We start from the raw sequence: 23,952 nt of genomic DNA, 5'->3' as shown, positions 1-23,952 counted from the left end.
ATGATTATAAGATACAGAGACTCATGGGATGACTTCAAAAGAAACAATATACGCATTATTGGCTTACCAGAGGACGAAAGAGAAGGAGAGGAAGAAAGCGTTCTCCAGGCCATAATAGCTGAAAATTTCTCTAGTCTAGACAACACCAAAGACATAAAGATTCAAGAAACCCAGAGGGTCCCAAACAGAATTAACCCAGACCTAAAGACACCAAGACATGTCATACTTAGATTGAAAAGGAATAAGGATAAAGAAAGGATCCTCAAGGCTGCAAGAGAAAAACAAAGAGTCACCTACAAAGGAAAACCCATAAGATTAGCAGCAGACTTCTCCATACAAACACTACAGGCCAGAAGAGAATGGCAAGGTATCTATCGAGTGCTCAATGAGAAAGGCTTTCAGCCAAGAATACTATATCCTGCTAGATTGTCATTCAGACTAGATGGAAGCATCAAAACCTTCTCAGACAAGCAACAGGTGAAGGAATCAACCATCACCAAGCCTGCCCTGAAAGAAGTTCTGAAAGGTCTCCTATAAACAACCAGACCACCACAAATAGGACATATATCAAAACACTCTAGAACTCTACAAGAATGGCGTTAAAATATCTTCAATCTTTGATATCAATAAATGTCAATGGCCTGAATTCACCTATTAAAAGACACAGAGTAGGAAGATGGATCAGAAAACACAACCCAACAATATGTTGTCTACAGGAAACTCACCTAACGCAACAAGACAAACACAGACTTAAAGTGAAAGGATGGAAAACTATCATTCAAGCCAATGGCCCACAAAAAAGGGCAGGAACAGCTATTCTCATATCTGACATGATAGACTTTAAAATAGATAAGATTAAAAAAGATAGGAATGGACACTACTTAATGCTCAGAGGATCAGTCAATCAAGAGGACTTAACAATTATTAATATCTATGCACCCAATGAGAAGCCATCTAAATACATCAAACTTCTACTGAAAGAGCTACAGCAATATATTAACAGTAACACAATCATAGTAGGGGACTTCAACACCCCACTATCTCAACTTGACAGATCATCCAGGCAGAAAATCAGTAAAGACATAAGGGAGCTAAATGAAGAGATAGATAAACTAGAACTATTGGACATTTTCAGAGTCATTCATCCCAAGAAACTGGAATACACATTTTACTCAAATCCACATGGGTCATTCTCAAGGATAGACCATATGTTAGGCCACAAAGACAGCATCAGCCTATTCAAGAGCACTGAAATCATCCCAAGCATCTTCTCATACCACAGTGGAATTAAACTAACACTTAACAATCAACAAAAGATTAATAACAGTACCAAAATGTGGAAGCTCAACAGTGTACTTCTTAACAACTTCTGGGTCAAAGAGGAAATCAAGGAAGAAATCAAAATGTTTCGAGAGTTCAATGAAAATGAAGACACAAGCTATCAAAATATTTGGGACACAGCTAAAGCAGTCCTAAGAGGGAAGTTCATAGCTATACAAGCACACATTAGGAAACAAGAAAAGGCACAAATAAACAGCCTGATTGCACATCTTAAAGACCTAGAAGAAGAAAAACAAAGGAATCCTAAAGCAACCAGAAGGACAGAAATTACTAAAGTTAGGGCAGAAATAAATAACACTGAGAATAGGAAAACCATACAAAAGATCAATGAAAGTAAATGTTGGTTCTTCGAAAGAATAAACAAAATCGACAAACCTTTAGCCAGACTCACAAAACAAAAAAGGGAGAAGACCCAAATAAATCGGATAGTAAATGAAAGAGGAAAAATCACAACAGACACTGCAGAAATTCAACATATCATGCTAGGCTTCTATGAACAACTATATGCCACCAAGCTAGAGAACCTGGAAGAAATGAATGATTTCCTAGATACCTACCAACTTCCAAAACTAAGTAAAGAGGAAGTGGATAACATGAACAGGCCCATCACAGCTAATGAAATTGAAACAGTTATCAAAAATCTTCCCAAAAATAAAAGTCCTGGACCAGATGGTTTTACAAATGAATTCTACAAAACTTTCAAAGAAGAACTAATACCTCTACTTTTAAAAGTCTTCCAGAAGATTGAAGACACTGGGATACTCCCTGCCAGCTTCTATGAAGCCAACATCACCCTGATACCAAAAGCAGACAGGGACACAACCAAAAAAGAAAACTACAGACCAATATCTCTGATGAACATAGATGCTAAAATACTGAACAAAATTCTAGCCAACCGGATACAGCAGTATATCAAAAAGATTGTTCATCATGACCAAGTGGGGTTTATCCCAGGCATGCAAGGTTGGTTTAATATACGTAAATCAATCAATGTGATCCACCACATCAACAAAAGCAAGACCAAAAACCACATGGTCATATCAATAGATGCAGAGAAAGCCTTTGACAAAATACAACATCCCTTTATGATCAAAACACTACAAAAAATAGGAATAGATGAAAAATTCCTGAAGATAGTGGAGTCTATATATAGCAAACCTACAGCCAACATCATACTCAATGGTGAAAAACTGGAAGCATTTCCCCTCAGATCAGGTACTAGACAGGGCTGCCTACTATCACCATTACTATTCAACATAGTGTTGGAAGTTCTTGCCATAGCAGTCAGGCAGGAGCAAGGAATTAAAGGCATACAGATTGGAAGAGAAGAAGTCAAACTCTCCTTATTTGCAGATGACATGATAGTACACATGGAAAAACCTAAGGAATCCGGCAAGAAGCTTTTGGAAATCATCAGGCAATACAGTAATGTGTCAGGCTATAAAATTAACATTCAAAAGTCAGTGGCATTCCTCTATGCAAACACTAAGAAGAAATTGAAATCCAGAAATCAGTTCCTTTTTCTATAGCAACAAAAACAATAAAATATCTAGGAATAAACCTAACCAAAGAAGTGAAAGACTTGTATACTGAAAATTATGAGTCACTACTCAAAGAAATTGAAAAAGACACAAAGAAGTGGAAAGATATCCCATGTTCATGGGTTGGAAGAATTAACATCATCAGAATGAATATACTACCCAGAGCCATCTACAAATTTAATGCTATCCCCATCAAGATCCCAAGCACATTTTTTAGGAGAATAGAAAAAATGCTACAAATGTTTATCTGGAACCAGAAAAGACCTAGAATTGCCAAAACAATCTTGAGAAAAAAGAACAGAACCGGAGGCATCACACTCCCAGATCTCAAACTGTATTATAGGGCCATTGTCATCAAAACTGCTTGGTACTGGAACATGAACAGACACACTGACCAGTGGAATAGAATTGAAAGCCCAGAAATGAGGCCCCACACCTATGGACATCTAATCTTTGACAAAGGGGCCCAGACTATTATATGGGGGAAGCAGAGTCTCTTCAACAAATGGTGTTGGAAACAATGGGTTGAAACATGCAGAAGAATGAAACTGAATCACTGTATTTCACCAAATACAAAAGTAAATTCCAAGTGGATCAAGGACTTGGATGTTAGACCACAAACTATCAGATACTTAGAGGAAAATATTGGCAGAACATTTTTCCACATAAATTTTAAAGACATTTTCAATGAAACGAATTCAATTACAAGGAAGACTAAGGCAAGTATAAACCTATGGGACTACATCAAATTAAAAAGCTTCTTCACAGAAAAAGAAACCACTACCCAAATCAAGAGACCCCTCACAGAATGGGAGAAGATCTTTACATGCCATACATCAGATAAGAGTTTAATAACCAACATATATAAAGAGCTTGCCAGACTCAACAACAAGACAACAAATAACCCCATCCAAAAATGGGGGGAGGACTTGGACAGAATATTCACCAGAGAAGAGATCCAAAAGGCTGAGAAACACATGAAAAAATGCTCCAAGTCTCTGATTGTCAGAGAAATGCAAATCAAGACAACAATGAGATATCACTTCACTCCTGTGAGAATGTCACACATCAGAAAAGGTAATAGCAGCAAATGCTGGAGAGGGTGTGGGGTCAAAGGAACCCTCCTGCACTGCTGGTGGGAATGTACATTGGTCCAACCTCTGTGGAGAACAGTCTGGAGAACTCTCAGAAGGCTAGAAATGGACCTACCCTATGACCCTGCAATTCCCCTCCTGGGGATATATCCTAAGGAACCCAACACATCCATCCAAAAAGATCTGTGTACACATATGTTCTTGGCAGCACAATTTGTAATAGCCAAAACCTGGAAGCAACCCAGGTGTCCAACAACAGATGAGTGGCTGAGCAAGTTGTGGTATATATACACAATGGAATACTACTCAGCTGTAAAAAATGGTGACTTCACCGTTTTCAGCCGATCGTGGATGGACATTGAAAAAATCATGTTGAGTGAAATAAGTCAGAAACAGAAGGATGAATACGGGATGATCTCACTCTCAGGCCGAAGTTGAAAAACAAGATTAGAAAAGAAAACACAAGTCGAACCTGAAATGGAATTGGAGTATTACACCAAAGTAAAAGACTCTGGGGTGGGTGGGTGGGTGGGGAGAATACCGGTCCATGAAAAATGATGAATGAAATAGTGGGGGTTGTATTGTTAAATGGGAATCTGGGGAATGTTATGCATGTAAAAAAAAAAAAAAAGAAGTAGAAACCCAAAGCAGAAATTGACTGAGTTTGGAGTATGGCACCAAAGTAAGAAAGCAGAAGTACACTAGAGTTTGCAGTGAGTACCTCCCTAATACTTCCTCTCCACTTTTCCAAGCTTTGGGTCCATGATTGCTCAACAATTTGTTTGGCTTTGTATGTTAACTCTCTTTTCAGTCACCAGGTTCCAGGTGTCATTAGGATGCCGGCCAGACTTCCCTGGATTGAAGACCCCACCAATATGTCCTGGAGCTCAGCTTCCCCAGAGACCCACCCTACTAGGGAAAGAGAGAGACAGACTGGGAGTATGGACCAACCAGTCAATGCCCATGTTCAGCAGGGAAGCAATTACAGAAGCCAGACCTTCTACCTTCTGCAACCCACAATGACCTTGGGTCCATGCTCCCAGAGGGATAGAGAATGGGAAAGCTATCAGGAGAGGGGGTGGGATATGGAGATTGGGCGGTGGGAATTGTGTGGAGTTGTACCCCTCCTACCCTATGGTTTTGTTGATTAATCCTTTCTTAAATTAAAAAAAAAAAATTAAAAAAAAAAACCAGATATGCCACCACCTGGCCCTTCTGAAGGATTTATTTTTTAGTTTAAAAAATAGCTGTACTTTTTCTTGTAAGTATTTTAAAAAAAAAAAAAAAGATACAGAGACTCAATATGGACTCTGAAGCAACCTGTGAACCAATGTTATACGTGCAAGAAGCCATTTTTCCCCTTCCTTCCTTCCTTCCTTCCCTTTTTCTTTCTTCCCCACCAGGGCTACTGATGGGACTCAGTGCCTGCACTATGAATCTATGGCTCCTAGTGACTTTTTTTTTAATTTGTATTTTCTTTCTATTTGATAAGACAGAGAGAAATTGAGAGGACAAGGGAGACAGAGAGGCAGGGAGAAAGACAGGTAGCCTGCAGACTTGCTTAACCACTCACCCTGCAGGCTGGAGAGCAGGGGATTGAATCTGAGTCCTTGTGCATGGCGATATGTGCATTTAACCAGGTGGACCACCACCCAGCCCCCGCCATTTTCTTTAATTACAGTGTCAAAGCAGAGTTCCAACCAAAAGCTTTGGGTCACATCCAGTTTTATACTGTATTCAAGGAAACTGTGGCTGTATCTTGAATCCTCCTTCACCTGGCCTCTTAACAAATGCACAGAATTATAAGGTCAACAAAGTAGTCAGCACTTATCCTTGGAGGGATGTGCTCCAACTACTCCCTATGGATGCCTGCAATCAAGACAATACCAAGTCCTGTAAGTACTGTTTATTCTTCTCCATACATGCCTATGCTAGAGTTTAATTTACAAACCAGGCACAGTAAGAGATTAATAAACAATAGAACTATCACAATAATAAACTGTAATAAAGGTTATGTGAATGTGGAAAATAAAAGTCTTTGCTTTTAAGTTACATAGACAAGAAACTGTACTACTTAAAAAAAAAACAGATTTGATATTTATTTATGCAAGAGGGGGAGAAAAAAAAAAATCAAGAGAAATTCTGGCTCATGTAATACTGAAGACTGAACTCAGGACCTCAAGCCTGAGAGTCCAATGCTTCATCCACTGTGCCACCTACTGGGCCATAAAGTTATACTATTCTTAACATTAACCCTGCTTGCTCACCAAACACAGAAACCACACTGTCTTAAGTCTCTTCCAGATGTTTTAACAAAAATGTCATATAGCCTAGGCATTCTGTTCCTCACAGTTCTGACTGCTGAGAAGTCCAAGGTCAAGGTGCCAGCAGCCTGGATGACTAGCAAAGTCTCATTTCCTGTTTCATAGATAGCCATCTTCTTGCTGAGCCCTCACATGGCAGAAAGGATAAAAGAGGTTTTATGTAAGGGTCCTAAGATCATTCATGAAGGCTCTATTCTCATGACCTAATCACTTTTCAGAGACTCAACTTCCTAATGCCATCATACCAGGAGTTAGGATTTTAGCATACACATTTTCAGGGGTACACCCTGTACTATACATTTTCCTGTCAATGTCCATGTCTTTTAATCACAACTATAGTCTTTATTTTCATAACTTAACCTCATCTGTAGTTCTTGTTCTGGGCATTTACAACCATATATTAAAATAATTCATTACTAGTATCTATGAAACTCAAGGCCACTTTTCATGTATAGCAAATTGGTGCATGGCTCCTTCTCTAAAATTAGGGCATTTTCCAGTCATAAAACTGACTTGCCATAGCCAAGGTGAACTGTATTTGAAGATATTAACAGCTCATTGTGAAAAAGAGCAAGATGTCTATATTTGGCATCTGACAGACATTTAAGGATCACTTGTGCTAAGCAAGTGAGGAGAAGCCACTAAATTTCAAGTTACTTTCTGAAAAACAAAACATGGAATCTAATAGTTTGAGGAGTAAGACAGAATAAAAACCACTTTATTCAGGCTGGGTGGTGGCACACTTGGTTGAGCGCACATATTACAATGCACAAGGACCGGGGTTCAAGCCCCCCTCCACACCTGGAGGGGGAAGCTTTGTGAGTGGTGAAGCAGTGCTATAGATGTCTTCCTGTCTCTCTCCCTCTCTATCACTCCCTTCCCTCTCAATTTCTAGCTGTCTCTATCAAATAAATAAAGATAATAAAAAATTTTAAAATAAAAAAATATAAATAAATAAGACCACTTTATTCTATGTAATTACATACCTTTACAGCAATGGGACCTGTGTAGCTTCAAACAGTGTTGAAAGAATTTATCTACCTCTATCATTTATAAACTGTAAAAACAAAACAAAGCAAAACTTTATCTTAAGTTACTTGGCCTTCAACTGGCAATGGAACAGACATGCCAGCTTAAATTGTGCCAGCCAAATAGTTAATGATCTGTAAAAACACACTTACCTAAGTAGAGAGTTCCTGCCTATGCAAACTAATATGAGTGCCCTTCTACAAAGTAAAGAACTTTCTAAGTGGTAGTTAAAACTATATTCTAAATAATTTATCTAATTTTTTATGCTAACATTATATTTTTAAAAAGATCTTTTTTTAAAAAAGAGAGCATGGTTTAAGTACTTTCACAACAAATCAAAACATTCCAATAGATGATTAGCTATCATAATAAAGCAAATTTCATGTGCCCCTACAGTGCAGGAAATTTTTCTGTACAAGACTAGGTAGCAAATATTTAGATTTTACAGGCCATTTAACATCTTTGTCACAGATGCATGTTTGTTTTTATTTTCTTCCCTCAACTCATTAAAAATATGATAAGCTAAACAAGCCCCTCCCCAAATAAAAATATTTTAGCTTGCTGATCATATAAAAAGTCTATTATGGGGAGTCAGGCTGTAGTGCAGCGGGTTAAGCACAGGTGGCGCAAAGCCAACGACCTGTGTAAGGATCCCGGTTCAAGCCCCCAGCTCCCCACCTGTAGGGGAGTCGCTTCACAAGCGGTGAAGCAGGTCTGCAGGTGTCTTTCTCTCCCTCTCCATTTCTCTCTGTCCTATCCAACAACAATGACATCAATGATGACTACAACAATAAAACAGCAAGGGCAACAAAAGGGAATAAATAAATAATAAAAAAATATTTTTAAAAAGTCTATTATGTCAAATTCTGTACATATGGGAAATACAAATAGGAAAGATTTTTAAGAATTGGGCTACAAAAACCTGGAAGCAACCCAGGTGTCCAACAATAGATGAGTGGCTGAGCAAGTTGTGGTATATATACACAATGGAATACTACTCAGCTACTAAAAATGGTGATTTCACTGTTTTCAGCCCATCTTGGATGGACCTTGAAAAATTCATGTTAAGTGAAATAAGTCAGAAACAGAAGGATGAATATGGGATGATCTCACTCTCAGGCAGAAGTTGAAAAACAAGAGCAGAAGAGAAAACACAAATAGAACCTGAACTGGAATTGGCATATTGCACCAAGTAAAAGACTCTGGGGTGAGAATACAGGTCCATGAAAGATGATGAATGACATAATGGGGGTTGTATTGTTAAATGGGAATCTGGGGAATGTTATGCATGTACAAACTATTGTATTTACTGTTGAATGTAAAGCATTAATTCCCCAATAAAGAAATAAATTATTTAAAAAAAAAAAAAAGACTCTGGGGTGGGTGCGTGGGAGAATACACGTCCAAAAAGGATGACAGAGGACCTAGTGGGGGTTGTATAGTTATGTGGAAAACTGGGAAATGTCATGCATGTATAAACTATTGAATGTAAAACATTAATTCCCCAATAAATAAATTAAAAAAAAAAAAAAGGGAGTCGGGCGGTAGCGCAGCGGGTTAAGCACACATGGAGCAAAGCACAAGGATCAGCGTTAAGGATCCTGGTTCGAGCCCCACCCCCCAGCTCCCCACCTGTAGGGGAGTTGCTTCACAAGTGGTGAAGCAGGTCTGCAGGTGTCTATCTTTCTCTTCCCCTCTGTCTTCCTCTCTTCTCTCCATTTCTCTCTGTCCTATCCAACAACGAAGACACCAACAACAACAACAATAATAACTACAACAATAAAAAAACAAGGGCAATGAAACGGAATAAACAAAATATTAAAAAAAAAAAAAAAAAAAGAATTGGGCTACAGTGAAATTCTCCACAGCTAATAAGTCTATACTCCAAATGATAAGTCCTATTCAAGTCACATATGTCACATATTAAAGCCCAAGCCCTTATAGTGTGGGAGGTGGGGCAGTGGATAAAGTATTGGACCTGAAAAGTATGAGCTTCTGAGTTTTATTCCCAGCAATGCATATGCTAGAGTGATGCTCTGATTCATGTTCTCACTCCCTCCCCCTCTTGTAATTAAAAGATAAAATAAAAGAATTAAAAGATTAACTTAAGGTAACTTCAGTTTTATTATTACAAAGAAATAATAGCCAAGAGAAAGAGACTGGCTCACTTAATGATGGCCATTTTGGCCAATACCTGTCCACCACATCACCTGGGGTCATAGTCAGGGAATCCTTGGACTCCCTCATGATACTATGGGACTGGAACTCTGAGGGATCCCTCTCTACCATCACTGGTCACTTCCAAGAAGCATCATCATGGGCCCTTCTGTGGGCTTCTTCAGGACCTTGTCCTCACTATAAACTAGCAGTGGTAAGGACTGCCCCACTCTTTATACCTGGAGAGTCAGATATAACTCCTTACTAATTTTTTTTTAGTCTTTATTGGATAGAGACAATGAGAAATGGAGAGAAGGGGGAGATAGAGGGAGACACAGAGATATCTGAAACCCTGCTTCACCACTTACAACACTTTCCCTCTGCATGTGGGTACTGGGGACTCAAACCCAGATCCTTGAGCACTGTATGCACTCAACCAGGTGCCTCACCACCCGGCCCCTCCTTACTAAATTTTAAGCATCTTTCTTTCCCTACAAAGAAAACACTTTTTCTTAGGGAGGCAGGCAGCCTACAGGTGAAGAGGACAGTTGCTTAGAAGCATAATTTAGGATTTCCAAGTTGCCTCTTTCTGACTATATAACCCTAGGGTAATTTACTTTGCAGTGTCTATTTCCTGATCTTTGAGGGGATAACCAGAGTATATTAACAGTCTTTATATATGACTGATACATGTGAATGCTCTATAAATGTTAGATACTGTCACTGTTATTTTCTTTAAAAAAGATTTATCAAAACACTCTCTCTGCCTAGGTGAGCGCCCATCAAGATGTGAGTAGAGGACTCCTCTTTTTCTTTCTCTCTTGGCCTAACAAGGGAATGCTCTCAATTTTCTTGAATTTAAAACTCCTTGAAAAAAAAAAAAGATCAAAATATAAGCAGTAATCAATATATGGGAAAATTGTCCTTAAAAGCAGCTGTTAAAATAATATAATTGCTGTAATAAAAATCAAATAAAGGCAGAGGGAAAAAAATATTTTTCTTCCCTCCTTCCCTTCTTTCCTCCCTCCCCCCTTCTATCTATATATAGAGGAGAGTTAAAAAAGACTACATCACACTGAAGCTTCCTTCAATGTGATGAGAACCAGGCTAGAAAAAACTGGGTTTTAAAAAAATATTTATTTATTTATTCCCTTTTATTGCCCTTGTAGTTCTATTGTTATAGTTATTATTGCTGTTGCTATATATATAGGACAGAGAGAAATCAAGAGAGGAGGGGAGACAGAGAGGGGGAGAGAAAGATAGACACCTGCAGACCTGCTTCACCAATTGTGAAGCAACTCCCCTACAGGTGGGGAGCTGGGGGCTAGGGCTGGAACCAGGATCCTTATACCTGTCCTTGTGCTTTGTGCCACATGCGCTTAACCCACTGTGCTACTGCCCAACTCTCGAAAAAACTTTATCCTAGGTATTAGGCTCCATAGAAAAACACGTCATGACTTTCCCAACAACCCAACAGATTTAATGATCATTTAAACACAAGTGCCATGGCTACAGAAACATCTTTGAAGAAACTACATCCTAGTGGTCTGGGAAGTGGCACAGCGGATAAAGCACTGGACTCTCAAGCATGAAGTTCTGAGTTCAATCCCTGGCAGCACATGTGCCAGAGTGATGTCTGGCTCTTTCTCTCTCCTCCTATCTTTCTCATTAATAAATAAATAAAATCTTAAAAAAAAAAAAAAAAAGGAAGGAAGAGGTAGAAATAAATAGAATCTTAGAATCCAACAGATACTTATATTTCCTTTAAAATAATCTAGTTCGTGGTCCGGGAGGTAGCACAATGGATAAAGCACTGGATTCTCAAGCACGAGGTCCCGAGTTCAATCCCCGGCAGCACATGTACCAGAGTGTTATCTGGTTCTTTCTCTCCTCCTATCTCATTAATAAATAAAATATTTAAAAAATAATCACTAGGTCTTTCACTCAAATATAGCCTTCTTTAAAAGTTATGCAGTAAGAATATCTGACATTCTCTTTTGAGACAAAGTTCCAAAGCCATGTCAAGCTCCTAGAATAAGCTGTTTATAGCTGTGTGACCTTGAAAAACTCATTTAACAGGTATCTAAACTTCACTGTCTCTTCTATAAACTGGTGCTAATACCAAAATCTCAGATTTGGGAAGACGAATGGGGACCAAACTAAGATTTACATGAAGATTTGCCTTAAGAATGGCTCAAACACATGCATACTCCTCCTAATCCCTCTACCCTTTCCCATAGACCCATAGAGGGGAAACCATGTATTAAGGTAAAGTTAGCAATTTATGTCTGAATACATTTGTTTGACCATCATTTTATTACAGATCAATTCTGGAAATATAAAACCTTTGTACAGTCTCAGATTATACATATCCATATATGTGGAACTCCAGAAATCATGATTCATGAAAGACATGTTAGGGTCAACCATTTTCTTGCCTAGAACTTTCATAGTACAACAAAGAAAAACAATAATCCCTACATACATATTTATTTCTTCCCTCTACCAACAGATTAAACACAGCCATAACCAGTGATGGCAAAAAGGGGCTCTTTAGAGGCATTTTAGTCACTTATTTTATTTATGCAATCAGTACAAAAATCTGCTATTAGTGTCTTAATAACTTCTGATCCATAGTCAGACACATTATCCACTGCACCCTGGCCTGCGTCTTAATAACTTCAATGAAAATACCAATTAACTCAAAGAAAAAAAAAAACTCATTTTAAGATCATATAAGGTAGTATTAAACAGATGTTTATGAACTATTAAACTCATGAAAACAGAAATTTTAATCCATATTAAGTATGAAAGGGGAGAGAGGGTCAGGGGAGACAGCACAATGATTATGCAAAAGACTTCCATGCCTGAGGTTTGAAGTCCCAGGTTCGATCCCCAGTGTCAGCCAAGGGGACATCAAGAAAAGAACAAAACTGATACTTTTGTTTCACTACAAACAAAACCACATAGCTGTGGAAATAACTGGTACAGCATCAGATTTGCAAACAGAATCATAAAATAGTTATCTAATGTGTAGGAATCTAGTGGGAGTAATTTATAAAGTGAAAAAAATTAAGAAGCTTATCTTTATAATGGCAATATTCAAAAATAAGCCTGTATTTAACTTATGTCAGTTAAAATACCACACCTTACCTCATTTTAGTCCATTTTAGTTTACCAATCAATAGTAGTTATTTGAATGAGTATACTGAAAACATTTCTAGAATTTATTTTGCTTCTCAATTCTCTGTATGTATATATGTATGTATATATATAAACATATATGTAATTATAACTTATACAGTTACTAGTTAGATTTTCAAAGAGTTCTGATAAGAAATGCCTCTAATTCCATTAGAAGTCCATCACAAAGTCACTTGTACCATCACCACTTCATAAATATTATCAATGTTCAATCTACTCAATAGCCCTAGGAGTAGGCCTTATTAACTCTATAATACACATTTTATAAAGGTGGTTTGTTGATGTCAATTTGCTTAAAAATGTAAGGCTAGTATGTAATAGACATGTAAGAGGCACTTTCAATCACATTAAAAACTAAAGTAAAATCTAATTTTTCAACTAGCTCCATGAAACTAAAGAACATCAAGAATCATAAATTCTAGATTGGCAGCAAATAAAAAAAAAACCAGCAATTTGTTTTGATTAAAAAAATCCTATTAAAATTGGGCCTTGTCAAGTAGCACCTGACTTCTTTGTTTTCTTTCCTCTTTTAAGTGCACATAACAAAAATTGCCTTGGGATAGGAATGGTTTAAAATTTAATCATCATCTTATAACCCAAACTTCAATAGCTCAGAGAGATACAGAAATCTTGTAAATGACTCAGGAGCTAATCCTGCAAAAAGGTGAACCTGCAAATTGTTCTCCCTCACTGTCCACAACGCCCACCCCCGGAATCTTATAAAGAAGCAAAAAAAAAAAAAAAAAAAATGTAACTTCCAGAGAAAGGGAAGCATAGAGCAATCCGGGGAACTAAGACATACAACCATTCCTTTTTACGTAGACCTGGCTGAAGAAGGAAGGGGTGGCACTTAGAAAGGTTTCTACTGCCCTTGAAACATTTCAGATTTATAACTGACACTTGGAAAAGGCAGCTGCAACACGAACCCATTGTACCCGAAAGGGCTGAATCAAACATCAACATTTATCGCGACTGCCAGGTCTACCTTCTCGGTCAATTATAAAGAGTCAGCTATTAAATACTAATGGCAGGCCGTTTGCACTGGAGCTCTTTCGAAGAGCCTCCTGCTCCCAAATATTGTTAGGAAACAGAAAGCGTCCTTTTATTTTCGAGGTAAACCCCATGCCACCAGCACGCCTCAGGTGCGTTATGGTAATCTGTCTCTTCTAGGGTAGAATGACAGGGTCATCCCCAGAACCAGAAGATAAGGGGGAGGAGAGTGGATCCCTGGAGGACCCCGGAGAGGGGTCCTGGTTCCCTTTCTCCCCAAGCTGTCAGCGGCGGGGCGGGGCGGGGCCAGGCCCAGCTGTCCGCACAAAGCCGCGCGGCCGGCGGGCTGACTCAGACCCGCCTAGGGGTTGGGGATGGGATGGGATGGGATGGGATGGGATGGGATGGGATGGGATGGGATGGGATGGGATGGGATGGGATGGGATGGGATGGGATGGGATGGGATGGGATGGGATGGGGTTGGGATGGGATGGGGTTGGGATTGGGGTGGGGGTCGGGCGGGGCGGGGCGAGACCCGGCACTTACCCAGCAGCAACACGTTCTTCCCGGCAGGGAGCTTGGAGCGCGAGCGGGTGGAGACCTCGCTGAGGATGCAGGACCTAGCGGGGAGCGAGGCGCACGCTGAGGCCGGGGCCCGGGGCCCGCGAGCGCAGGGCGGGAGGGATGGACGCGGGCCGGGCGCGCCGGGGCAGGGGCTGCCGAGAGCGCAGAGGCCTGAGCTCCGGCGGGCACGGGAACCCGATGCGTCCTCGGGGCTGGGGGCTGCCAGCAGGGACCCGGGGAGGGGTGGGGTCGTTACCAAAGGTTCTGCCCGTCCTCGTCGTCGCCGGCCGCGGCACCGCCGTTGCCCGACGCTAGTTCGTTGGCCAAGGGGCCGCCTGCGTAAGCAGAAGCTAATCCCGGCGGAGAGGAACCGAAGGAGCCGACTCGCCCCACAGCGGCCATCTTGGTCGGGATTCACACCACTCCCGGCAAAGCTCAATGAGCGAGGCGGCGGCGGCGGGAACCCGGATATGGAGCACTCGGCGCACGGGAGCTGGGTGGAGCCTGCGGGGGTGGAGCCCCGGGTCTGGCAAGGACCGAGCCACTGTTGACGGACTGCGCGTGCGCGGGAGGCTGGCGGGCAGGAGACGGTGCGCGTGCGCGGGCGGCGAGACGGGCGGCTTTACTGCAACCCCACTTCTTCTGAGCTCGCGTTTGGCGCCGTCACGCCCGCAGTCCTGGGTCGCGGTAAAAACGACTTAGGGTGTGGCAGGTGGACAGTGTTCTCTCATGTTATTAAGTTGGGTCCCCAAACCTAGCAGCTGGTGCAAAAGTCCTGCAGTGTCCATTCGCCCACCATTGAGGCTAAGAGCCTACCAGGGCGCTTCACTTGTGCCAAGAAGGAAATGGACAGCCTAAAGGGCTAAAAAATAGCTAAATGACCAAAACGACTGTTGTAATTATGTCTGGAGTGTTAACTGTGGCCCTGGATTTCTGGGCTGTCTTTGCATTCTCATTGGCAAGTATTCCTCATATATTGCCCCCACACGGAAAGCAGGTTCCCCTACCCCATAAGTAACAAGAAGGAACATGCAAAGTGTTGACAGATCCTGCTTCAGTGACCTGGATTTTTTTTTTTTTAAGATTTCATTTATTTAATAATGAGAAAGATAGGAGGAGAGAGAGAAAGAACCAGACATCACTCTGGTACATGTGCTGCCAGGGACTGAACTCAGGACCCCATGCTTGAGAGTCCAACTGCGCTACCTCCTGGACCACACCTGTATGTTTTGTATGAGATGCTCCTTGTGATAATTGAAAACATCCAGTCTCATTCATCCAGTGAACAGATACTTAATTCAGCATTTACTATATAGCAGGTGCAGTTGCCACTGGAATATGCAAATGGAAAAGAAAGAACCTAAAGTAGCCCTGAAATAATTTCCTTTCTAGCAGAACTGTTTAAAATATTTAAGTGTCTGAGCCCAGCATCCAGGAAGAGTTCATGGTCTTAACGTTCTATTTTACTACAGAAAAGAAATGGTTGAAATAGTGTGACCTTTATATATGATCACTATTACGTCCAATCTGAAGATCACAGGCTAGTATTGGACCTGATAGGTGCTGTCAGGTTAGTGAGAAAATGCACAACTTGTAGTCCGGGAGGTGGTGCAGTGATAAAGCTTTGGACTCTCAAGCATGAAGTCCTGAGTTCGATCCCTGGCAGCACATGTGCCTGAGCGATGTCTGGTTCTTTCTCTCTCCTCCTATCTTTCTCATAAATAAATAAAATCTTTTTTAAAAAGAAATAAATAAAAGAAAATACACAACTAAAGACTAATTTCAGGAGTTGGGCCGTAGCACAGTGGATTAAGCTCACAAGATGCAAAGCTTAAGGATTCCAGTTCAAGCTCTGGCTCCCCACCTACAGGGGAGTAGCTTTACAAGCAGTGAAGCAGGTCTGCAGGTGTCTTTCTCTCCCCCTCTCTGTCTTCCCCTCCTCTCTTCTCTGTGTCCTATCCAACAACAATGGCATCAGTAACTACAACAATAACTACAACAATAAAACAAGGACAACAAAAGGAAATAGTTTTTTTTAAATAAACACTTTTCATTAAAAAAAGACTAATTTCTTTTTTTAATTCTTTTTTAAAAAATATTTTATTTATTTATTCCCTTTTGTTGCCCTTGTTGTTTTATTGTTGTAGTTATTATTGTTGTCATCGTTGTTGGATAGGACAGAGAGAAATGGAGAGAGGAGGGGAAGACAGAGAGGAGGAAAGAAAGACACCTGCAGACCCGCTTCACCGCCTGTGAAGCGACTCCCCTGCAGATGGGGAGCCGGGGTTCGAACCGGGATCCTTATGCCAGTCCTTGTGCTTTGCGCCACCTGCGCTTAACCTGCTGCGCTACAGCCCGACTCCCAAAAAGACTAATTTCTATATATTAACACTGCAGTCAGAAGCCTACAAGGTTTTGGAAGTTGACAAATCTGAGCTCAGATCCAGCAGTATGTAACTTTAGGCAATCTTCTTACACTCTTACATTTTCTGAATCTGTTTCTTCTGTAAAACAGAGATAAGAGGAAGTAGAGGTTAGGAAGTTTTTACTTTATAACAGTGCCAGATTTCAAATGCCCCATGATTTCTAGATGCCCAACTGTCTTTAAAAAATTATAGTACCAGAGTTTAAAAAAAAATAAGAGCAGACTGGGTAGTGTCACACCAGGTAGAACACACATGTAACAGTACACAAGGATCCAGGTTCAAGCTTCCAGCCCACACCTGCAGAGGGGAAGAAGTTTCATGAGTGTTGAAGCAGTGCTGCAGGTGGCTCTCTCTTCCCTTCTATTTCTCTGTATCTGTCTCTATCCAATAAATAAATAAATACAATATTTTAAAAAATATTTATGAAAAAGAGAAAGACCAGAGCCTCATTCATCTCTGGCATGTGGCAGTGAGGCCTCTGTGGGCTCAGGCATGTGAGTTATAATATCTGCTTATAATATCTGCTTATTTTACTGGACTATTTCCTCTAGTAGTTTTATGAGAAAAGATATATCCAGTAAAAGTCTAGTCAGTGGGGAAATGGCATTAAAATATTTACTCTGTTTTATTTTTGAGAGAGGGTAAGAGACCAGAGCACTCATCTATCATAGGCCAAGATCCTTAACCGTTCAAGGGGAGGGGAGGCTTTCAGAATTCCTAGCATGAGAGAGGGGTAAGGTCCTGGAAGTAGAACTCAATTGTCAAAGGCCACTGATGTAATCAGTCATGCCTCAGTAATGAAACCACATGAAAGTTCCCAAGAGGGGGTGCCTCTGAAGGTTTTTTCAAGTTGGGGAACCAGAGTATCTCCAAGTGTTACTTTATTAGACCCCCCCCACCACAATTTTTTTTTTCTTCCAGAGCACTGCTAAACTCTGACTTATGGAGTGTGGAGCCTTAAGCAAGAGAATCTTTTTTGCATAACCATTATGCTATCTACCCCTCCTAGACTCCAAACTTCATACAGACAAAGACAGAAGCTTCAGGGACTGGGCAATAGTGCACGGGGCTAAGTGCACATTCCATAGGTTAAAGGCCCAAGCAAACCCCATGCAATTAATAATCTGTTCTTCAGACTTAATTTTACCATCCAGGTGTTTCCATAACCTCCTCCTTCAATTTCAATTTTATAGAACAATACATAAAACTCAGAAAATCTGTTTATTGACTAGATCACCAATTTATTATAAAAGATAATAATAAAATAAAAATCAACATCACTTGATTGATCACTGGTACATGTGCTGCCAGGGATTAAATTCATGACCTCCTGCTTTAGAGTCCAATGCTTTATGCACTGCGCCATCTCCCAGAGCACTGTTTTTTTTTTTCTTTTTTTTGATATATTTATTATTTATTTTCCCTTTTGTTGCCCTTGTTGTTTTTTATTGTTGTTGTAGTTATTATTGTTGTTGTTATTGATGTCGTCGTTGTTAGATAGGACAGAGAGGGGGAGAGAAAGATAGACTCCTGCAGACCTGCTTCACCGCCTATGAAGCCATCCCTCTGCAAGTGGGGAGCACTTATCCCGATGTTCTACTGCCCTACTTACTTCCTGTTTTTTGAGGTTTTTTTTGCCTCTAGGGTTATTGCTGGGGCTCAGTGCCTGTACCACAAATCCACTGCTCCTAGCAGCCATCATTTTCCATTTTTGTTGTTGTCGTTGGATAGGACAGAGAACAATTTAGAGGGGAAGAGAAGACAGAGAGGTGGAGAGAAAGACACCTGCAGACCTGCTTCACCTCTTGCCAAGCAACCCCCCCTGCAGGTGGGGAGCCTGGGGCTGAAACCAAGATCCTTGTGTGGGTCCTTGTGCTTTGTACCATGTGCACTTAACCAGGTGCACCACCGCCCGACTCACTCCCTTAGGTCTTTTTAATATAGATGTTTATGATTTGTTTTATTCATTTTCACTTGAGAGAGAGAAATAGCAGAGCACTGCTCATCTCTGGCCCATTGTGGCACATAGGATTGAATCTGGAACATCTAGAGCCTCGGGCAACAAAGTCTGATGCACTACCTCTGGAACACCTCCACAAGTTTTTTTGTTTGTTTGTTTCCAGGGTTTATCACTGGGGCTCAGTACTAGTACTATGAATCCACCGCCTCTGGCAGTCATTCTCCTCCCCCCTATTTTTATTTGATAGTACAGAGAGGGGAGGGGAAGACAGAGAAGGAGGGAGAAAGGTAGACACATACAGACCTCCTGCTTCACCACTCATGAAGCATCCCCACTGCAGGTGGGGACCAGGGGCTCGAACCCGGGTATTTGTGCTGGTTTTTGAGCACAATGTGCACTTAGCCTGGTGGCCACAACACACACACACACACACACACACACACACACACACACACGTGGGTGATTACTGGGGTTCAGTGTCTGTATGATGACTCCACTGTCCCCAGTAGCCATATTTCTTTCCTTTTTCTGATAAAGACAGAAATAGAGAGGGAGAGGGAAAAAAGGACACCCGAAGCTCTGCTCTACTGCTCATGAAGCTTCCCTGCTGGAGGTGGGGACCAGGGGCTTGAATCCAGGCCCTCGTACATGGTGATGTGTATGTTCTATCAAATGAGCCCCCACTAACTTCTCCTACCACATTTTATTTATTATTTTTTAATTTGCTAATAAAGATTGAACTTAAGATCTCACACATGCACTCCTGGACCTTTTATATTTCATTTCCTTATGTGCTAATGTGCTATAGAAAGACAGTAGGGGTATGTATATGAAAGATAGAGAAAATTAAAAACAAATAAATAAAAAAGAAAAGATATAAAAAGAAAACAAAAAAGAGAGAGAGAGAGCACACAAAACACTGCTTTACCATCCATACCAGTTCTTCTTCTTCTTCTTCTTTTTTTTTTTTTTTTTTAATAAAAAGGACACATTGACAAAACCATAGGATAAGAATGGTACAACTTCACACAATTCTCACCATCAGAACTCTGCATCTCATACCCTCCCCTGATAACTTTCCCATTCTTTGTTCCTCTGAGAGTATGGACCCAGGGTCATTATGGCATGCAGAAGGTGGAAGGTCTGGCTTCTGTAATTGCTTCCCCACTGAACATGGGCATTGACAGGTCGATCCATACTCCCAGCCTGCCTTTCTCTTTCCCTAGTAGGATGGTCCTCTGGGAAAGCAGGGCTCCAGGACACATTAGTGGGGTCTTCTGCCCAGGGAAGTCTGGTTGGCATCATGGTAGCATCTGGAACCTGGTGGCTGAAAAGAGAGTTAACATATAAAGCCAAACAAGTTGTTGACTAATCATGAACTTAAAGGCTGGAGTAGTGCAGATGAAGAGTTGGGGGTTATCCATTTTGTAGATAGCTAGTAGGCCTATTTTAGTTCTATTCCAAAGGGCCTGTGACTATACTAGTTTTTTGTTTACTTGTTTGTTTGTTTTTTCCCTGAGCCTGACATATGATATGCAGGTGAATCCAAGTTATTGTCTGGGGAGATGGTGTCATGGCTGGAAAAAGGACCAGAAAGCTAGATCAGGAAAGAGAGTAGCTCCCAAATATGGGAAAGATGTATAAATATTGTTGACGGTTGCTTCTTTTCTCCCTGGTCTAAGCTTTTAAGAGTCAACATATCAAAGACTCAGCCTATGGACTGTGCATTACAAAGTTTGAGACATTCAATCAATTTTTACCATTTCATATTAATTAACTAGTGATTTATATGACTACAAATTAATAGGAGTGTACATAAACACCATTTCCACCACCAAAAGACTGTGTTCCATCCCACCCTATACCACCTGCCCAGTAAAGCCGAACTTCCTCAACCCAGAGATTTTTACTTTGGTGCCCTACTCCAAATTCAGTCAAAACCTGCTTTGAGTTTCCCTTTCTGTTCTTCTTTCTCAACTTCTGTTTATGAGTGGGATCATCCTGTACTTGTCTTTGTCTTTCTGATTTAGCTGACTTAACATAATTCCTTCTAGCTCCATCCACGATGGGTCGGAGAAGGTGGTTCACTGTTCTTCATAGTTGCGCGTCCATAGTCCTGTGTGCTTTTTTTTTTTTAATATTTATTTATTTATTTTCTCTTTTGTTGCCCTTGTTGTTTGTTTTTATTGTTGTAGTTATTATTGGTGTTGTTGTCGTCGTTGTTGGATAAGACAGAGAGAAATGGAGAGAGGAGGGGAAGATAGAGAGGGGGAGAGAAAGACAGGCACCTGCAGACCTGCTTCACCGCTTGTGAAGCGACTCCCCTGCAGGTGGGGAGCCAGGGGCTCGAACCGGGGGCTCGAACCGGATCCTTACGCCGGCCCCTGAGCTTTGCGCCTTGTGCGTTTAACCCTCTGTGCTACCGCCCGACTGTGTGCTTTATCTTTGTTGCTTTCTTATGGTGCTGTGGATTGACCCTCACATAAGCAAGGCAGGCACTCTTGTCATTGAATCACCTTCTCAGCCCCTTCCCTTAGATTTTAAAGGGAACCAGACACCTTGTATGCTAGACACTACTGTTGTCACTGAGAAATCCAATGTCATTCTGATTCTTAATTCCTTGTTACATCTTTCTTTCTTTTTTAAATTTATTTTTCTCCCTTGGAAGCCTATAGAACTTCAACAGATTTCCACTAACACTTACTCCCCCTCCAGAATGTACTCTTTAATATCAATATCATTTATCCTGCAAATTATCATGGAACTAGCCTCATACATTTCATTTTTATGCTACAAATTCTTCTCAACAAGGACATTACCACTTCTCTACTTAATCATGTCTTCACCTTCATTGGGTTCTATTCACTTGCTTATAAACATACTATTAATTCCTCCATCAAAATAAATTTCTCAGAACACTCCTTCTTTACCAGCTATTATTATATTTATTTCCTCCCTTTAATAGTAAAACTCTCTAGAGAGTAATTTTTGCTGGGGCTGGGCAGTGGTGTACCTGGTTGAGTGTTATAATGCACAAGGACCCAGGTTCAGACTCCCAGTCCCTACCTACTGGGGGAAATTTTTGTGAACAGTGAAGCAATGCTGCATATGTCTTTCTTTCTTTCTCCATATCTCCCTCTCCACTCTTGATTTCTTTTTGTCTCTATCCAATTAAAACACAATAAACCGTGCTCGCTTGGCCAGCACATATACTAAAATTGGAACGATACAGAGAAGATTAGCATGGCTCCTGAGCAAGGACGACATGCAAGTTTGTGAAGCGTTCTACATTTCTGGAATACTGCAAATGTAAGAAATAAAAAATAAAATTGGCTCTTAAAAAAAAATAAATAAACCCCAACTTACATGAGTTTTTTGACCTTGTCACTCGACAGGAACTGCTCTTGTCGGTGTCATCAGTGACCTTGTCATACCCACTCATACAGTCTGTCCTTGCCTCTCAAGGTGTCAGCAGCAGTGACAAAGTTGATCTTTCTTTCTGGATATCCTTCTTTTCATGGCTTCCTAGTCATATTTTCTTTTTTTTCCCCCTGCCTCACTAACTTTCTTTTTCCTTAATGTTCATTAGTATTTCCTCCTTTTTTCTGATCACATAATGTTAGAGGACTCCTCGGCTCAGTCTGTGTTCCTTTCCTTTCAATGCTCTTGAATAATTCATTTCACATCTTTGAATTTTGGTGTCGTTATCCAAGGGACGAGAGAGACAATCTCTTCTTGTTAGAAAGGATGGACATATTAAACCAGCTTGCTGCAGTGGAATAATAGTTGCGCATATTAATAGTGTAAAGTTGATGTGACTGAAGAGGATGCCACTATATATATATATGCCCCAGTATATTCTCTACCCAATTATGTGAGTCCTGCAGGGGCCCAGGTCTTCCAGAGCATGTTGCCAAAGGAGGGCATAGACGACAAGCAGGAAGGAAGACAGGCCCCAGATGTTCTAGATGTTCCAACTCCCTTGGTTCCTATTTCCTACTCTTCACCCACTCTTCTCCCCTCCTTGGATGGATCCTCAGATGTCCTACTGTATTACCTTGAAAGCCCATTGCAGAATTTACTTTGCCAAGTAAGAGACATCACTGAGTTGTTGCGTAATTCCCTCCAACTTTCAGCGTTCCTGAGCAGCTGCACTGGAGATGAATGAAAATCACCCACCATTTCAGTTCTTAGAACCCGATCAGGAGTGAGAATGTTATTTTTAGGGCACCACACTTGAAAAGCTATGGTCTGGTGTGTGTGTGTGTGTGTGTCTGTGTCTGTGTGTGTTGGGGGAGTGGTTTAGGGAGTCTTTCATGCATTTTGGAAATGAAGTTATGTTCTGTTTTTTCCTTGGCAGCCAGTGACCCAAATGAATTCTGACTTTGTAGTAAGTAACAGGACACAATTCACTGACTACTGATACTACCAGTTTTTGCTGGTGCTAAACTTGTCCAACTTAAAGAGATTTAAACCACTGGAATGTAGGGCACCTCTAGCTTATGGCCTATGCAATAAGTGAGTATAAAATCCTTAATTTTACTTTAGTTGGGGGTTAGCATTACAGTGATGCCCTTTGTTCCAAACAGCCCAAAATACGGTCAAGTATATTAGTGTGGTTCTCTTTGAATTCCCCAAAAATAGGTCCTAAAGCAAGGACTTGTATAACACCCTGGTTTCTGTAAGTCTGAGCTCATAGCCCATAGTAACAGATGGGAACATTCTAGGCTGCACTCATTTCAGGACCAGGCTTCCCAGCCTCCCTTTGGAGAGTGGAGAAGTCCCTACCATTGCTGCTCTACAGTGAGGGCAAGGTCCTGGAGATGCCCACAAGAGGGCTTATGATTATGTTCCTGATGGAAGTCACCAGTGCTGATGGAGAGCGGAACCTTTTAGAGGTCTAAACCCATATCCATGTGAGAATCCAAGGATTTCCTGACTAGGGCCTCAGATGATGGGCTGGTCTGGTATTGGCCAAAAAGGTCATCATTAAATGAGCCAGTCTCTTGCCCTTTTTCAGCTTTTGTAGTCTTTATCTAATGAGCTTAGAATTTCTCCCTGTTGTTAAAGTGTTGAGTGTCATTTGTTGTATCCAAACTGGTGGAGTCAGGCCTCAAGTTAGGGAGGAATTACACCTAGGTTTTTAGTGCACCACCACCTGGCCCCTGTTCTTTGTTTTTTAAACATTTATTTCTTTACAGAGACTTTACTTCTTCATATTTTATCTTTTTTTTTCCCCTCCAGGGTTATTGTAGGGGCTCGGTGCCTGCACCACGAATCCACTGCTCCTGGAGGCTATTTTTTCCCCTTTTGTTGCCCTTG

General features: G+C 40.9%; 1 protein-coding gene and 1 non-coding gene across 2 annotated transcripts; one reads left to right on the top strand and one right to left on the bottom strand.

Moving 5' to 3' along the window:
* Positions 1 to 6,800: 6,800 nt before the first annotated feature.
* Positions 6,801 to 14,770, bottom strand: LOC132536493 (cytoplasmic dynein 1 light intermediate chain 1-like). Its single transcript, XM_060184431.1, has 3 exons — positions 14,501 to 14,770; positions 14,206 to 14,300; positions 6,801 to 6,919 (listed from the first exon to the last, which is right to left on the bottom strand). Exons 1-3 carry the CDS (start codon positions 14,644 to 14,646, stop codon positions 6,801 to 6,803), a joined length of 360 nt encoding a protein of 119 aa, XP_060040414.1. The 5' UTR covers positions 14,647 to 14,770.
* A 7,048-nt stretch (positions 14,771 to 21,818) lies between these two features.
* LOC132536494 (U6 spliceosomal RNA) lies at positions 21,819 to 21,925 on the top strand. Its single transcript, XR_009548045.1, has one exon. It is a non-coding gene; the product is annotated as a U6 spliceosomal RNA (small nuclear RNA).
* The last annotated feature ends 2,027 nt before the right edge of the window (positions 21,926 to 23,952 follow it).

Source organism: Erinaceus europaeus, unplaced genomic scaffold, assembly GCF_950295315.1.
Source record: "Erinaceus europaeus unplaced genomic scaffold, mEriEur2.1 scaffold_610, whole genome shotgun sequence".
Taxonomy (NCBI): Eukaryota; Metazoa; Chordata; class Mammalia; order Eulipotyphla; family Erinaceidae; genus Erinaceus; species Erinaceus europaeus.
Note: the sequence above shows the minus strand (reverse complement) of the source record. Positions and strands in the feature narration are given on the sequence as shown.

Bases quoted from the DNA above. Each gene is read 5' to 3' on its own strand.
- LOC132536493 (XM_060184431.1), bottom strand. From the start codon at position 14,646: ATGGCCGCTGTGGGGCGAGTCGGCTCCTTCGGTTCCTCTCCGCCGGGA. The intron at 14,301-14,500 runs GTAACGACCCCA...GCTCCCCGCTAG, and splicing joins GAGGACGGGCAGAACCTTTG to GTCCTGCATCCTCAGCGAGG. The intron at 6,920-14,205 runs GCCCCGCCCGAC...TCACTTGCTTAG, and splicing joins TAAGTGCCGGGTCTCGCCCC to CACAAGTGATCCTTAAATGT.